The following is a 17,411-nucleotide window of genomic DNA, read 5'->3' as shown; positions in this document are numbered from 1 at the left end:
GAAAGGAAACTTTTTATTAATCAATGACAAATATCAAATGTCGAAACAGTGGTACTTTAAAATTTTGGAGTGCAAATTTTTTTTTCTATTTCATCATGTTTCACTAGTTTCTAGTCATACTTCAATTCTATCAGTTTGGTTGGCCCTGTTCAATATTATATGCAAGGTCATAACACAAAAAAAACCATGCTAAATTTCTCACCCTTCTTCACCATATGAGAGGATTTAACATTGATAAACCAGAAAATGAGAAAAGTCATACCATGACTGGTTAAAAATAAACCAAAAAGAGCCAGAATGCATTAAAAAAGCATTTTCCCTCTGGGGTTCAGTTTATACATAGATGAAAAAAAGCAAAAATCAGTGCATGTGGTAAACACTACTTCTGTGTCAACATCTAACGTCTACCTACTGCTTTTGTTACCTAAAAACCGATCATTATTCACTCCATACAAATGGAAGTTTTTCCTTTCACAATGGTAACATGCTGTCTAATACATAATTTAAAGTGCATGAGATAAAGGTTGAAGCAACATTTAATGCTTAAATATCTATGGATTTACATGCTACCATTATTTTTAAGTTAACAACATATAGGGTATCACATCAAAATCATAGATTGCAATTCCATCTTCATTGTATCAGGACACGTTTCACTCCAGCTATCTCTGAATGTTTCTCATTAGCCAGTATGTTACAGAAGCATGTCTCAGTGCCTTCTTGGAAGTCATACGTGTATGATCAGTTATGCTGGTGTAACAGCATTGCTACAAGCTGTGTGACAGGAGTGATTTTTGAAAAGTAGCTATAACTTAAGTTATTTCCTAATGACATTTTAGAGACCGGTAATACTGTCAGACTACATATTGCGCCGACATAGTCATACACTTTGTTATTAACAGTCTAACGTGTAATACTTTACTTACTTTCAGTTCCTCTTCCATTTCAGATATCCTTCTTTCTAGAGCTCTTCTTTCCTAAATCAACAGATGTGTGTTAATATTGAACAATACCATTTTTAAAAAGTTGCTGCTTTTATATACTGTGGTAACAGTGAAATACTTCAATTTCAAAGATCATACAACCAAAAGCGTAGTGTGGACAGGAAACTTGTGATGGCAGTGATATACAGAGATTTTGTCAATATTGAATTTTAATACGAGGAGGAAGAGATACAGAAATTTAAATCAAGTCCTACAAAATATATAACCCTTCCTTTATGCAAATTTAGACAGGTTGTAAATACCATTTGTTTGGATTTATTTTTCATGAGCTAAGCTTCTATAATAGCTTAATATACAAGAAATGCAGAAAATTATCAGAAACAAACAAGAGTATTAAAAGAAACAAGCACAAAAGCATCAAACCCATCAGCTTTCACAGACAAACATAGCTGAAACGTCTGTCTCAGCTTAGTGGGATCTGCCCACACTATGAACTGCAACGTAGTGTATACACCCAAATTTACATCAAAGGAGTTCAGCTGAGTACCAAAGAAAATCTAGCTACGTAAGACTACCTGGTTCTTGAGTGAATGTTTCCTGAATATTTTCTGCATTTCTAATATAGTTTTCCTCTTTTTTTCTTTTTACCTGAGAAGCAGGAGACATTATCCATTGTAGAGAACTTCAGGTTGTTTTGATTACACTGATCACAGCACCCAAGCTAGCTGACTGAAAGTTAGCTTAGGGTTTTCTGTACTATGCTGTAGTCTGCAGTGCAGACACACTACTACCATATTTCTAAATTACATTATTTTGTTTAAACCTCATTTTCAACACAACTGACAAGATGAATAGCTAATACAACAGACTTCAGGGGTTTATAGCTTGATTGCTTGCTTTCCTGTGTCAGACAATGCAGTGTGTCTCATTTAAAAGCAGCTGCGGTTATCAGTACACTACATTCAGATTTTTCCAAAGTGTGAAAGGCAAAAGCAACAGATTATTGCGAAGTGGACATATGCATCTGCATACAATGGTGTTATGCAAACAGCAAGCAGCATTGACTGAAGTGTGTAAAACTTTGGTTAGATCATACCGCCCAGTAGATACTGACTCTTGCCGGTCACCTTTCAGATATAAATCATTTGAATTTAGTTTAATCATAGTGCAGTTATACCCCAACATTTTCCCATTTTAGCAAACAACTTTAAAGGTTTACCAAAATAATAGATTGCTGCAGTTGTTAGCACTTAAGGTAATTAAGTCCTCCGAGTTAAGACTTCTCCCATAATGATACTGACTGATAGTAATGGGCATAAGTTACCAGCGAGTTAAAGGCAGTAAGGAAGTGGCTAACAAAAACCCCACACCATCTTACATTATTTAGAATTGTATCCGTTTCCTACTAGCTTTATAGAACAACATACATCATCAGTGTTCTTATCTTAAGCAATATTTAACAATTCCCGCGATTATCAAGAGATGATCAAATCTCAGAATTTCAGAGGGTAGAAATTGCTAGTCCTTGTGCTGCATTTGCTTAACTAGCATGGTTCAGCTTGCCTAAGAACAACCATTAGAAATAAAATCCTTATTTCATTAACTTTGTATACTTCACATTACAGAAAAGAAACATTTAAATGGACTGGCCTAGACATAAGATTTTTTGTAAAAACTTATTGTTCCGATTAGATGAAGTTATGCTGCTCTTTTTTCTGAGCTGCTTGCTCTTTTAGAAACTGGCTTGAGGAATGCCAAAAAAATAACATTGCAGTTTCACTGGGAGGATTTGCTAGTATTATTTGATTAGTCCCTGGGCTCAAAGAAAGGGTTTGAAATTTCTGCAATCTAGAATTTAACTATAAACTTCAACAACTCCATAAGGTATGCCAGGGAAGGTCTGTAACCCCCCAAATGAAGAAAAAACATACATGCTAGTCTCTCAGCTTATAAAATACAATAGCTCCTTTGTATTTATCAAAGGAACTAGGAACCACAGACTTGATGCAGTGAGACTGAGGTACAGGGATATACACAGGTGAAAAACTGACTCCAGAATTACAAAATCAATAAGAAGTAAACCCAGATACCTACATATATTTGTATATTCAGTAATACCAAAATAAACACCTCTCCACAACCCAGATTCTCAGCTGATGAATTCTACATTTGGGGGAAACTGGTTAGAGGTACCTACAATTTTGAAATCTAATCCAGACTGAAACCTGGCACTTCATATGAAATTCTGCAAAGGACTTTTAGCGTAATTTTGAGTGACAAGCTGTTAATGAAACCCTAATTTTTGCCTACGTATTGCTAGTACCTTACATCTGTGATCTGATCTATACCCCCATCACTATGGAAATAGCCTCTGTCTGGTAAACAGTTCTCAAATAAACAATATTGACAATGCATCACCACATCACACCATGGAAACCCACTTCTGAAGGCTGAGTTCAAATAAAAATTCAAAGCCAGTATTTTCTAAATTTTATTACTGTGCAACTCTAGGTTTAATAAATGTTCCCATCTTCTTTACTGAAAAGGTACGTTTCAACTGGAAAATGTCACAGTTCAAAGATGTCTTCAGGTTTTTCTCTGCCAGCCTTTTATTTCTTCCAATTTATTCTCATCACCACTTCACTCTTCCCCCTCCCCTTTTCTCCATGTAATATATATAAACATCTTCACTAAAATAAAATATAAAACTGAAGTCATATACTTGGAGAAATATACTTTGAAGAGCTCTACAATTTGTTTCTACTTTTTTACATGTTGTTACATTACATGTTAAAAAGGTGTCTTTAGAATTATTCGTACATTCTGAATTTGGTAAGCTTATTTCTAGAGATCAGCTATTGATGACTAGCAGCTGAGAATCCTGCCTCAGTCACTTTCAAAGTGAAAGTAACTCCAGATCAATGGAAATAAAATCACAAGTAATTTCCTGTTTTAAATTCTTGTCTGAAAAGAAGTTTAAAATTACAAAATACAAGGAACATCTCTTAAATCTTGTGTAAATCAGTGTTCAGCCATACAGCATTATCACTAAGTTTATTTTTTTTTATCTGCTAGTTTTAATACTAATACATTTAGGAAGAGTAACATTTCTGAAAGACATTTTGCTGTTGGACTAAAAAAAAGCTGCAAGAATTTCTAATATAGTCAATTGTTTTAATGCAATGGCCTAATTTGGGAAAAGGCAGAGCAGTAATTTAAAGCAGAAAGAATGTCTAGCTGTGCAGTACAGAACCTATATAGCAACGGATGCAGCTAAATCTATGATATAATTAAATGTCCACTCGTGTGGCCATGATAGCAAGCAAGAAACCAGTTAAAGCTTCTGCTGAAACTTTACTGATGAAATCACTGTCTGCAGCAGGATGCCAAAAAATCAAAGAGAAATAGGTGCTAAAAGGCTGCTGCAATTATCTGGAGAGATTATTAAGATAAAGATAATGGAAATACTCTCAGGCACTTCCTGAAGTTCTACATCTCCATGTGCACCTATAAAATCTGCCAAGTGTTTGTTTATATACCAGACAGGTTAGTAGAACTGAAGAATTGTTTTCTAAACTTCAAATATGGGAAAGTAAACATAAAAGGCTAGTGAATGTGAAGTTTACCAGGGATAAATAGATGTATACAATATCACTTATTACTGTCACAAGTCCATTTAGTTTGCTTCCCATTCAAGTGTCTAATGTGTCACTCCAAGATCAGGGGAAGAGACAAGAACATGTGGCCAGGATCACGAAGGAAGCCAGGACCACAACAAAACCAATGTTGTTTTGCTTTACATTGCTGTGGAACTGAACTGTTCTAGGAATAGATTTTAAACCAGCATGAAACTACAGCCTAAAATTATCATGTGTCCAACTTCTGAAATAATTCCTGTAGTCTATCTCACATATGGATTTATTACACACCTCCTTTCCCATTCAATTTAGGGTTGTCTCTGACTCTGATGCCCTCCTACTGCACTGCTTACTCATTCTTTTCCCCCACTCCAGTGTCATATTCCCTCTACAGTACAAGGAAAAAGATGGATTATGATTAATCTTCTATCATTAGCAGGTTTAAGGTCTCATGTCTGTGAGGCAGAAACAGCCGCTTCATTACCAACAATAATTGGTAAAAAACCACGCATGCCAATGGAAAGCTCTGAGGAAATTAAATTCTCTGAATCTTGGAAATGTATTAGATGATGAGATGCTCTGAATCTGCTTAACCCTCTGGAGTGCCAAGATTGTTTTGGATGAGATGGAACAAGTGGCAGATCCCTGGAGGGCAGTGGGGTTCCAACAGGTAACCTGAAGGCAATTCTTAAGAATAATTTCACCTCACAGTATCTCACATTCATTACCACTTTGAAACCTAAAATCCCCAAATCTAAAAAATCCAAGTTATAAGAAAGGCTTCTGTTCCCACCAAAATATATCCAAGCCAGGGGTTGCAAAACAAACTAAAACAAAGCCTGAATGGGAGGTACTTAAGAGATCTTTGGCAGAAACTCACCCTTTTCTCCATTTCCAAGAGTGATCTGTCAGCAAATCTTTCTTGTCTCTGAAACACAAAATTAGTGAAGACATTGATACTTGTTCTTAAACAACAAAACTGAGGAAAAGAAATTCAACTGGACATTTTAGTATTCTGTCCGAAGTATGTCTTCAAAAGCATTTTAAAGTGTGTTCAGGGAAGTAACACTGAAACAAAGAATAAAGAAGAATGAGCTGCATTTATCACACACTTCCTCAGTGACCATCCCCAAGTAGTTTAATCACTACATAGCCTTTGGTAAATAGGAGTAAAATAGTATCCCTATCTAAAAAGATGTTTGTTTTGTAATGCTTTTAATGTACTTCACTGATATTTATAGGGTATACATCGAAGACACTTGAATACAGGTAAATTGTGGCAGATGTTATCTGAGAATAGGAAACCGTCTTTCTACAGCAATTTAAGACAAAATTTAACTGCTGTGTATGTATTTGGTATTACTGTATGCAGCACTGTTATCTGACAGCAGCTATCTGTAACTGGAGCGCACTATTTGCTCTTCAGTTCTAAGATACAGCTATATAACCAGTCAGGAAGAACTGGCAGGTTATGTCAATCTGCCAGCAGGTTTATGAATTAATCCATCCCAACTGACCGTTTGAATATAAGCTTAACAGTGTAGAAAGTGTTTATCCCTATCCTGTAAAGAAGTTCCCAGATACGTGCTGGCAAGCACCACTACTACTTAAATAGGCAGGAGGCAGTCTCACACATTTTTTCACAGCTGAAGACCAGAATCAGTCATTCTTTTTAGAAGCAGAGAGGTACTCTTCCTTCACTCCCATTCTGGGTAAGAAACAAAGCTCAGGCCTAATAAAGAACAGCTTACAGCATGGGGTGCTTCTAATTTGCTGTCTGCTTTGTCAGCTAAGTACATGCTTCTTGTTTTATACAAACCTGAGTGGTCTTCTCCAACTGTAGCTTAAGATCTGTAAGTTCCATGTTGGTATCATGTAACTGTGCTTTCAGTTTTTCATTTTCAGCTAGAATCTGTTCATAAAGCTAAAAGAAAACATTAATTTTAAAAAATGCCAAATAATAATTCAGTGAGATTAGCTGAAAAATTTAAAAGCTGTGACTGAGCTGCATGTAAAATGAACAAATATATTAACAGTCTAAGAAGTAAAAATCAGTTACAGATTTTAAAGAGGTTTAGAATTAGCTAGCAATTTAAGGAACTGTTACCAAGTATTTCCAGAAACAAGCAACATCTGCCGAAGTGCAAAAGCCAGAAGCTGTTTTGTAATATGTATTTTCCCCCACTGTAGTGGTTGCTCTGGTCCTCCACTCAGCTGAGCTGCTTTAAGCAGCATTTGTGATGCAATGTGAGATTATTTCCAGACAATTTATGAAAAACAGTAATAAAGTTCTATTTTTGCACCAAAATTACTGGATCAGATACCTTCTTAAAATCAGTGCTATCTTCTTTCTCTAGTCTACTGCAGTATGGTTTTCGATCTTCAAGGTAACTTTGTGACCCTGATCGCCCCTGTGCTGAATCGTAACGATCACCTGAAGACATGCTGAGGGATCCTGTGTCATATCTGTAAAAGAAGAGTTCTTATTTTTCTTTGCCTTTGCATTCAGGCTGAGACACTACTGTATCAAACGCTGTGAGTTTGCCATCACCCAGCTGAAAACAACAAAGTGCACCATTAAGCCAGTCTTCTAATTTGATGGAAATTTAATTTTTGCATTTCCTCAGTACTTCAAGATTCTGTGTGACATTTTCAAATTGCTCAGTCTGCCAAGTGCCTGTCCTGTATGCAGAGAAATCTTTTCATTAAATTAAAATATTAAAATCAAGCAAATATTTACATGTCTTAAAGGACTTTATGTTAATTTAGATACTTTAATTCTTCTTTATAAAAAGAAAGTCTACTCTTAAAAAACATATTACTTTGATTGAAAGATTTTTTTAAAAGTAATCTCTAAAGTATCGGCCTAGATGAATTATCCAAGTATTATTAGAGAAACCAAGGAGATTTCAAAACTATTTGTTGTGAACTACAGTATTTCAACAGGAGCATTTATGAAACACATCTTCAGCAAAGTCTTTATCCCATTAATCATAAATTACCAACAGTATTAATAAAGTTTAGAATAATTTCACACTGTTCACGTACTGTAGTAGTTCTATTTAACAGATTTTCAGCACAGATGGAACATAGTAAAATCTAGTAATTAATTCTAAAGGTCTAAAACCAAATGAAAATTTAACCCCCTCCCCCCCCCCCCGATATTTCTCCATTCTTTTTAACAAATCTTTAGGAAATCTGATTTTCGGAGACTGTAGTACTTTTCTTGAGACTCCTTAGAAAATTTTCAGTAGGGCATTCTAAAAGAGGGGTAACAAGAGCCTCTTGTCTTCTTTGTAAAAGCTGACTTCATACTGAAAAATCTGTAGGGAATGGTACTGTTTCCACTGTTCTACAAAATGCCTAGCCTGCCTTCAGTGCACTACAAATAGAGTCCAATATATTCCTCAGAATGGAGTATCCCACCCACACGTGGAAAAAAAAATATTCAGTACTGTAGCTTTACACTCGTATTTCACACAAACGTTAAATGTCATTAACACTTTTACAGCTCATACCAGCTGACTACTAGGGTTAAGCTGAATTTGTACATAAAGAACTTAGAGTGAGAATATGTGAACAAGAAGTGTAACAATTTTAGATTAATTTGTTTAAATTGCACATACCTTGAAAGGCTATCACTCTGAGGACGGGAGGGTTAAAAAGAAGAGAAAAACAACAGATCAAGTCAATAATTTAATTGAACAGAATATATAACAATCTGTAAACAAGTATAACTAAACAGTTATGTTAAATGCACACACTACCCAACAGTATGTATTATCTGAACATTGTCAATTTTGTTATGTCTGGAACAGAAAAGAAGTATGTGCTAGAATGTGCTTGCCAAGATGTGATTTACAAGGACTTTAACACTACACTCCAAAAGCCTGGACTGTCCTAAACACTGGAGTCATTTCAGCAGTCAGCGATTTGCTTGGCCATGTTCAGCACTCTGTTCCCTGAATTCCCTGTTCCTTTTTCCTCTTCTCTACCGTTAGCAATAATGCTTTGATAGGTCAACGTAATAATGACTTCAGCTGAAAATAATAATATAAGCATATTATAACATAATATGTTATATTATATATACGCTATATAGAACATAGCTCGATGGGAAACAAGCTACTGTACCAACAACATAAGGAAGTACTTATTAGACTTAATTTAACGACATAATTTCATTTTTTTAATATTACTTTCATTCATTCATTCCAGATGAATTCACAGACACAAAGTTCACTCACTTAATACTTGACAAGTGAAATTTAATTAAAAATGATGACTTAAGAGTGAGGGAGTGCCCTCTAAGCATTACATCATACAAACCTTTTTCGCCTCTGGGTGGTCAATTAATTTATTCCAATTATAACAACAATCTTGAGTGAAGACATTTCAGCCAAGGAAGTCTACTTATGTATCATCACCTGGACACTCCCCAATGTTATTCACCTAGCAGTGGCTGAAGCCTTCCCCATAGGTATTTTTTTTGGTGGGTGGGTGGGTTGTTTGATTTCTTCTTTTAGAAGGAAACTATTTTTTCAACATGTGTAGAGGAAAATACCCACATCCTCCCCAATACACGCAATTTCATGTTTGACACCTTGAAGTGCATTTACTATACAAAAGATATCAAAAATATGTGCTGTAGCCTAACCATTCCTAATAAAACATTGTTATTTTTGTTAACAGCATGAATAATGCTAGTTAACTTAAGAGATTGTGTAGAAAATGTCAGTGGCACACACCTATACACAGATAGTTTTTAAGCTACTGGCCACAACACGCTTAATTTCCACCTAATTATCTTATCTTGCATTATTGTACATTTAGGTATGATCAGTGTGAGATTACAGAATTTCACCATGTAATCAATGACCTACAAAAATTTGCCACTTTTCCACTGCTTCCTTCTCACCTCAAGAAAACAGAGCAGACCTGGTCTGTAAAGACGTTAGGTTTCTCTTTTTACCTTGGAGGAATGCCGTATGCAGAAAAACGCTAAGCTGGTTCTTTTACCCTTTACCTACAATGTAGGACAGCCACTAGAAGGAAGTAAACCATTCCTACGTTATTTCTTAACAAATACGATTTCTAAAGGCTGTTTATCTTTGCTTCTAGTGGACTCCCCGTGGTGCCATGTGAATGTGAAAACCTGACAGATCTCCATTCCCCTGCTGCACTATAGCTTCCTGAACAGAAAGGCAAGTTATTATTAAATCACACACAGACTATCTCAGAAACAAAATATTCCAGCTACATAGGGGGACAACAAATGAACTGGTGAGGTAAGAGAGCAGTAATTACTGGAGGCAGGAAAACACAGACACAGCCCACTCCTGTCTCCTGGCTGAGGTTAGGAACCTGAGAAGCTGAAAAAGGATGCCATAATCTTTAGAAAACTGTACCTCAGTTGGTTTCTGTTCCCTGAAAGCTGTGAAGTGCCTCACAATTCAAGTACATGCCTGTTCTTGTTTCCTTCACTTTTCACAAAAGATGTTTGGTTTTTTTCAGCATTCTCAAGTCTTTTATTTTCCCCTTCAAATTCTCTCAGTTCAGCTCAGTCACAATTCTTGACATTTGACAAAAAAAATTTGTGAAAGATGTAACTGAGTCTACAAACTTTGCATAAGGCTTGTCTGAGGAGAAATGATGCTGACAAAGATATCCCCGTGCAACCAGATCACACAAGATGAGTGTTCTTCATACTCACAGAACAGAGCAAATTGAGCAGCCACAGTTACGTTGGCAGCATACAAGCAGTAACAAAACCATAAAACTTATTTTTATATATCTATAAAAGATATATTCCTTACCTACACAAACTGATATAACACTTACTCCTAACCCTATGCCATCAGTCTATACAGACCATAAGGGTCCCGCAAAAGAAACCATGTATTTGAAAACGTACACTAAGCTTCTAGACAGGCACATTATATTTTAGTGAGGTTAGAATAATTACTGGTAATGGAAATAAAATATCAAAGTCAGGTGGAATTTACTGTACTGTTACAAATAAGTGTTTCCATAAAACCGCCACAGCAGTGAAACTGAGAAACAAAGTCTTAGTGCAGCATTTAATCGACACTATGAATGCCAGTTTTTCATGATTATTCCCACAGAATAGGAAGACCTAATGACATTCATTATCCTAACATTGCTAGCCTTCACCTTTCAGAAGTCACATATTTGATCTCTGGCTACAATAAAATTTCAGTCCATTTAATTACAACTTAATCACAGCTTTAGTGATTATTTAAATTGTAAGAAATTAAATTCTTAATTCAGGCTTCACAGAAGCACCTTTTTACTTAGAATCCTTCATTTGCCAAAGTAATCTTCTGAATTCCTTATTTTTAAACAGTTATCCTACAATTTAAATCTAAGACTATCCTTCTAGCAGGAAGACCAATTTCCTTTAAGTAGCATGGCATTTTTTGTGCGAATTGAAGAGATTCTCGGCTCTTAACATTAAAAAAAGCCTAAACAAAATTTCATTAGAACAACCTCCAACTGTCGAAGTGCTTAGCAAAGTCTGACTTCTCCTTCATAGCTCTCCTTTATGGACAAATGATCAGCTAAGAAGTAAAAAGACAGTCCTGAAGAACAAAAAAGCACAAACTAAAATCTTACAAGACAGTTCTTTCAAAGACTTCTGAGATGATTAAGATAATTTTTCTGGTTCCTTAAAGATTTCAGGCTACAGATTATTTTGTCTAAGGTCCTTTAATTTTCTTTGTAGCATGCACCCATGTTCTTGACCTCCTCTCTTTAGTTTAAATTCTTGAGTTACTGCCAAAGCCTTTAGAAGTTTATAGTTACCATCTTCTACCTCTGGCTTTTAGCTTCATCAAGCAAAAAACCCCAACAGCAGCACCACATAAGGCAGCAAAAGAGAACTTCAGTATTCCCAAAGTTTCTGTTCTCTGAATAGCAGTACATAAAATAATCAGCAGAACTGAAAAAGCGTAACTATTTTCTTAATGTCTTTCACTATAATTCTAGTTTATTCATACATCTTTCCTTTTCTCTTCCTAGAGCTGGAAAGGACTTATAAGCAAATAATGACAAATTTCTATAATAAAGCACAGAAGATTTGGGTCAAAGTGAATGCAGATTTAGCAACTGCAAAAAGGAACGTGCAATTTCTTTAGACATTTAAAAACAAACAAAAATACACATTCTGCCATGGATTTGGGAACAAACTGCCTATTAGAATTCTCAAGATCCATTCCATTGTTATTTTTCTACGGTGGCAAAATAGTGCACTGTCAAAAGTATTATATTTAGTTCTCAGTTTATCATTGATAAATGTTAAAATAGTTATCAAAGAGAGGAATTCCTTGAAATCTAGATGGTGTTTTACGTCTCTGATAAACCTTTTGCATGCAAAGGAAAAACCCACCTTAATATGAAAACAATGGCATTATTATATACAAATTATAAGATATCTCATAGTTAATAGGTCTATAATAATATAGTAATAGAACATTTTCTGCAATTTCAGTACTATACTGCAAATATTGTACTAGGTTTGACAAAATTTGAGGAGACAACTTAAAAACAGATGAAATACTTATTCTGAAATTCAACTAACTTCCAGTTTCTTATTTTCTGCAGCTGATGTGACAAAAGAGCTTATATATCAACAAAGCAAATTTAATTTATGTAGCTAGGTGAAAGTGAACTTGTGAAATTCACACGTTTATTTGAGAGCTTTCCATGAACTCAAATCTGGTATTATAGTGATTTATAATGAAACCAAACAACCGAAGCCTTTTGTAGGAAGTATACAGGCTAGGAGAATGTTTTCACTCTGATTACTAGGCAGCTAATTCTACACTTCTGCACCATCCCACCCCAACACACCCACCCCTTTTAATCATTGACCATATTCGTAATTTTGGGCCCAACTTACCACTATTTCACTGTAGTTTTATAAGTCTAATTCTATCAGAAGTACCACATGCCCATTCTACCAAAATTAATTTCTACACAACAGAATATGGAGTGACTACAGATCTAAGGATAATGATATGTACTAGTGGGAGGAAACAAAACAGGACTATGCATTTATGTTAACATGACATGCACGGAAATAAACAATACAGCAAACCAAAATGGCACAGAATGGATCTCTTAACTAAAGTATTTAAGGAATGTGTAATGGAAGCTTTTACAAAAAAGGAGAGAAACGCTACCTGAGTTTTATTCCTCAGCAATGAACCTGATTCTACAGTGTTACTCAAGGCTTTAGGTCAAAAGAAGTACATTCTGCTATACCGTTTTATAGTATAGCTTAAGTTACCACATCCTTTTTAACTCCTCTTCATCCCACTATCACACACCATTCTGTTTACAAGGACCTTTTCCATCAAATCAAGCCTGCTGATTTGATAGAAACATAATATACTCTTTCCACTGACTTTTTAACAATACTAACAATGCTGAATTAGGATGTTCAGAAATCCATTTTCTTCAATGGAGAAATCAGGTCCATTGTGCTCTTCAACTTTCTATGCTTCACTATATTAAATTAACTTCTCATATTATTTGTTAATTACATTTTTGACAGCAGTCAGTTTAATTTTAAAAGGTTTTAATGAGTGTGCTTAAATCACTGGACATAATTTATCTGAAAATGACAGAGCAGATGCAGCAAAGATTTTGGCAAGGTAGAAACTGAAAGCTCCCTCCAGTAACTTGTTACAACATGGCCCTGAGCTATGTGTCAGAAATGTCACCCACATTTTCTGGATACTAATTTTACAAAATCAGGACTGATGAAGAAAACATCAGTTTTAGCCATTGTTAATACACTAAAAAATGTTATTAAAGCATGCAAAGGAAATAGCATTGAACCACAGCCACAAATCAGGAATCAGAAAGTGCTCGTTCAGTTGAATCCAAATGCAACAAATTTTACTATCAAAATGTATCTGTTACAAAGTTAATAAATTATTTTTTTAAAGTTACCTGAGTTTCTTTCTTATTTGTTCCTTCTTCTGAATCGGACTGGTGTTCCTGTTCATTTTCATCACTCTGGTGAAAGAGGTGGAAGAGAAAAATATTTAAACTGTTGAAAGGCTAATGAGATTTTAAGGTATTCCCTATTTTTAATATGAAAATCTAAGAGCAGTAGACTTCCTTCTACCTAACTAAAATGAATAGAGAATTTAATGTGATACATCATGAAAATTATCAAACAAGTACATGTTTTCAGTACCAGAATGAGAGGAAACGTAACTTTGCATTTGGCACATGAAAATCTTGCTTCTACAGAATTACATACTGATCCCATGACAAAGAAAAGGGAAAGGGAATTGGCTGAAACAACAGCTATAACCCTTCTAATATGACAGCAATTCTTTCAGTTTTAAGTATAGGGCTACTTGTAATGTGCAAGATAATAAGTCTCATTATTACAGCTTTGGTATGCATGCAATAGAAAATAATTGTTCAATGATTATTTTTTCCTTAGATTATGATTAATTCCTATGAAGTTATGGTTATTACAGTATTCTAGAGTTCTTTTTAGTATTATCAACATAACTTAGATTTGATTTTTATTTTGTTCCTGAAAGCTTCAAACCAGGGAATACGTAAATTGCACAAGCATCAGTTTTTCCAGAACAATTAGTTATATATATCATATAAACTATTCTCAATCTTAAGAATAGAATATACACATTCCATATTGCTACAAGCTAAGGCTATAAATTAGCAGTAGCAATCATTCACTCACATCTTGAGTCCAAAAAGAAACTCCTGTAGATCGTCGTTTTTCTCTCGGTCGCCGCCTTTCCCTTATAGACTTAGGCTGTGACTTATCTTCTTCCTTTTCTTCCTCTTTTTTGCCCCCTTCTGTTAATAACAACTTTCTTATTCATTTAAGGATGACACAATCTAATTTTCTGAAATAATTCTCAGTCATGAAATTACTTACAATTATTTCTTTTACCTGAAATAAATTTGCTAAAAAGCTTCTTACCACATACAGGGTTTGCTGTAACATACATTCCTCAGAATATAGTTCTAAAATGCTGTAAATATTGTTCCAATTCTTGAACAGTAACTCCAAAAAACTAAATCCATCTCAGCCACCTAAACAAAACGTTTCAACGTAACAGTAATAAACTACACATCGGACTTAAAATTCAGTTTTCAAAACTGTCACCTAATAATTCAAACATCTTTGTCACCAGAGGTGTAAAAGTACAAAATATGAGAAGATAATTCTTCACCATTCTTCATCAAACAGGGTTTTTTTTTGCTTAAGAATTCAATATATGAAAAAAAAAACACCCCAAACAACAACACCCTTTTAAAAGAAGTCTGTTAAGTCATCCTTAGTGTTCCCCTTTTCATCACAGTCCTCTCCGTTTTTGCTCTAAGGAAGAAACGTGATCTCCTAGATTAGATTAGTAATGTATTACAGAATTCCTTTTTCTTTAAAAGAAATGCAATTGCAATTCAAAACTGACGTATCATCTCAGGCCTGTGTTTGTTCCCCTGTATGCTTATAAGTATTTGTACAAAAAGCCCTATTAAACAAACCTGCTCCAAGTTTTTTACCTACTATCATGCAGTCTATTCATTCTGCTGTTCTTTTAATAAAGAAACCACAGATTTGAGTTCAGATAGAAGCATCACTAGTAACTTTACCACCCCTAGTCTTCAGAAGGAAACAAGTATTTTAGTGTGAAGCAAGAATTAAACAGAAAAGGAGGAAATACAAATATTCATGGTGAACATATACCTGTCCTAATTAATTAAATAAATGATGATTTTACCTCTGGGCTTTCAGACAGTAAAGTATTTCTCCTCCTAAAGTCATAATTTGAAAAAAAAAACGACCTGCTGTAGCTAATATTTACCCATGAAATTTTTTTTGCATAGAACAGTCTAGAAAGTTTCCTAGCGTAAGCATGCATTACCGAAGAATCCTAATCCAAATTTAGTTCATGTTAGGACAGAGGGAAAAATAATCACAAAACATATCCCTGAAGCTAACTCCCGATAACTTCCTCAGCAAACACCAGTCTAGGGAATATGGCAACACTGCTATATAGTTTCACGGAGACTTGATCAATGGATCATTTAATCAGATCCTCTGTAAAACAAAACTATCGATTTCAATCAGTAATCCTATTCAAGTTACCAATCAATAACTTCAATTAAAGTATTTCTCCCAAGTCAACTCTAGCAGGCTTCCAACAGAGAACAGATCTCACTGTATGTCAACAGCCTCCTCCTTTGACAGGCAACCAATCAGGCACAACATCTCTGAGAATTATAGCAGGTGATTCACATGTGAAATGAGGGCAAAAACGTGACACTAGAGAAAAGCTTTTTTCTGACTTCCGAATCACGCAATCTGATCTTCGGCTAAAGATACTTCACTGGTTTACAGAATCTATTAAGATAGATAGAAATACACCACTGGACCCCCCCCCCCCCTTCCCTTTATTTTCAACTGTTCATAAAACGCTGAGAGATCATTAAGGCACCATTCCAATCCTCCAGTGTGGAAGGACTGAAACAAAATCCCAGTTATTCAGCAATTTTTTAATCAAGTAAAAATCCTCCTCAATACCTGCAAGTATTTAAACACTGAAACGTGGTATTTCATTATAGCTGGTGTGTTAAAGCAGAAATGAAAGCATTATGTGGATAGTGATGGCAGTGTATTCGACATTTCTATGACCCACCAATGGAAAACACACAGATGCACATATGAACGGCTGCAAAGCACCAGCAAGTACAGGAAATCTTTCTTCCTCTGTACACACAAGTTTTAGAATTTCTTACAGAAGATGGGAATAAGATACATCCTCAGTGGTCTTACATATCACACCCCATTTTGAACTACCTTTACAAACGTAATCTGCTCTTTGTCAATTAAAACAACAACAAAAAAACCCCTTCACAAACAGTACTCCTACCTCTCTCACTTTCCTTTGTTCCACTCCGAGAATAGGCAGAAGTTATACCTATAAGGCTGTTTGGTCTGTTTAGTGGACTTGGAGTTGAAAGAGAGCTAGTGGAGGTGGACAGCGAAGAGGTGGATGATGAAGAAGTTGAAGTTGAAGTTGGTCTATAGCGATGATATGGCTATTCAGCAGAAAAATGTCAAAATTAATTTACCAAGATTAAACAAATAAAAGCTACAGGGTATTAAAACATTTAAATAGATAAATAATTCTTACAGTAGTACCAAAATTAAAATATCATAGTTGGAGTTAAGATTCATATAATTTCTCTACCTAAAGAGACCCATCATGAAAATACCTCTTCAACAGTTCGGGAATATCTTTGTCTATAATCATCATCTTTAGTTTCAGATTCTTTTTTTTCTTCTTGTTTTTCTTTGTCTTGCTTTTCTTTCTCTTCTTTTTCTTTTTCTTCATTTTCCTGTTCTCTGGTTCGTGTGGGACGACTTCTTCCTATAGTTTTTTCAGCTTCTTGAAGATCTGTCAGTGTTACACCCTGTGAAAAAAGCAGCCAGCAAACATTCAAATATAGCACTCCTGTTAATGTAGATGATCACATTATATAAATACATATTTTAAAGACAAAATTCAGCTTAAAAAGAAATAATTCTATCTATTAAGAAATCACTTTTACCTATACATTCCACCTATAAGCTCTTCTCTTGAATCCTGGAACCAAACGTCCCCCTTTGACTAGTGGGAAGTGTTTGCTGTAATGAGGTCTATCACAGATCCTCCCAGCAACACAATTTTTAATTGACCTAGTACCTACCAATCATGTAGAAAATCATACAGAAATCATTTAAGAGCCCACTAGATCCTTCCAATATCAT

General features: G+C 35.0%; 1 protein-coding gene across 4 annotated transcripts in view; it reads right to left on the bottom strand.

Moving 5' to 3' along the window:
- Nucleotides 1–17,411, bottom strand: part of PPP1R12A (protein phosphatase 1 regulatory subunit 12A) — a 121,958-nt gene that overhangs the window by 7,731 nt on the left and 96,816 nt on the right. For all 4 annotated transcript variants that reach the window (XM_055808595.1, XM_055808596.1, XM_055808597.1 and 1 more), the window contains 9 exons: nt 16,877–17,074; nt 16,531–16,699; nt 14,331–14,449; nt 13,562–13,627; nt 8,209–8,225; nt 6,907–7,048; nt 6,402–6,506; nt 5,463–5,510; nt 927–977 (listed from right to left, as the gene is read on the bottom strand). In XM_055808595.1, the coding sequence (XP_055664570.1) occupies nt 927–977; nt 5,463–5,510; nt 6,402–6,506; nt 6,907–7,048; nt 8,209–8,225; nt 13,562–13,627; nt 14,331–14,449; nt 16,531–16,699; nt 16,877–17,074 (915 nt within the window). The remainder of the gene's footprint in view (nt 1–926; nt 978–5,462; nt 5,511–6,401; nt 6,507–6,906; nt 7,049–8,208; nt 8,226–13,561; nt 13,628–14,330; nt 14,450–16,530; nt 16,700–16,876; nt 17,075–17,411) is intronic.

Source organism: Falco peregrinus, chromosome 6 (assembly GCF_023634155.1).
Source record: "Falco peregrinus isolate bFalPer1 chromosome 6, bFalPer1.pri, whole genome shotgun sequence".
Classification (NCBI taxonomy): Eukaryota; Metazoa; Chordata; class Aves; order Falconiformes; family Falconidae; genus Falco; species Falco peregrinus.
This window is presented reverse-complemented; position numbering and strand designations above follow the sequence as displayed.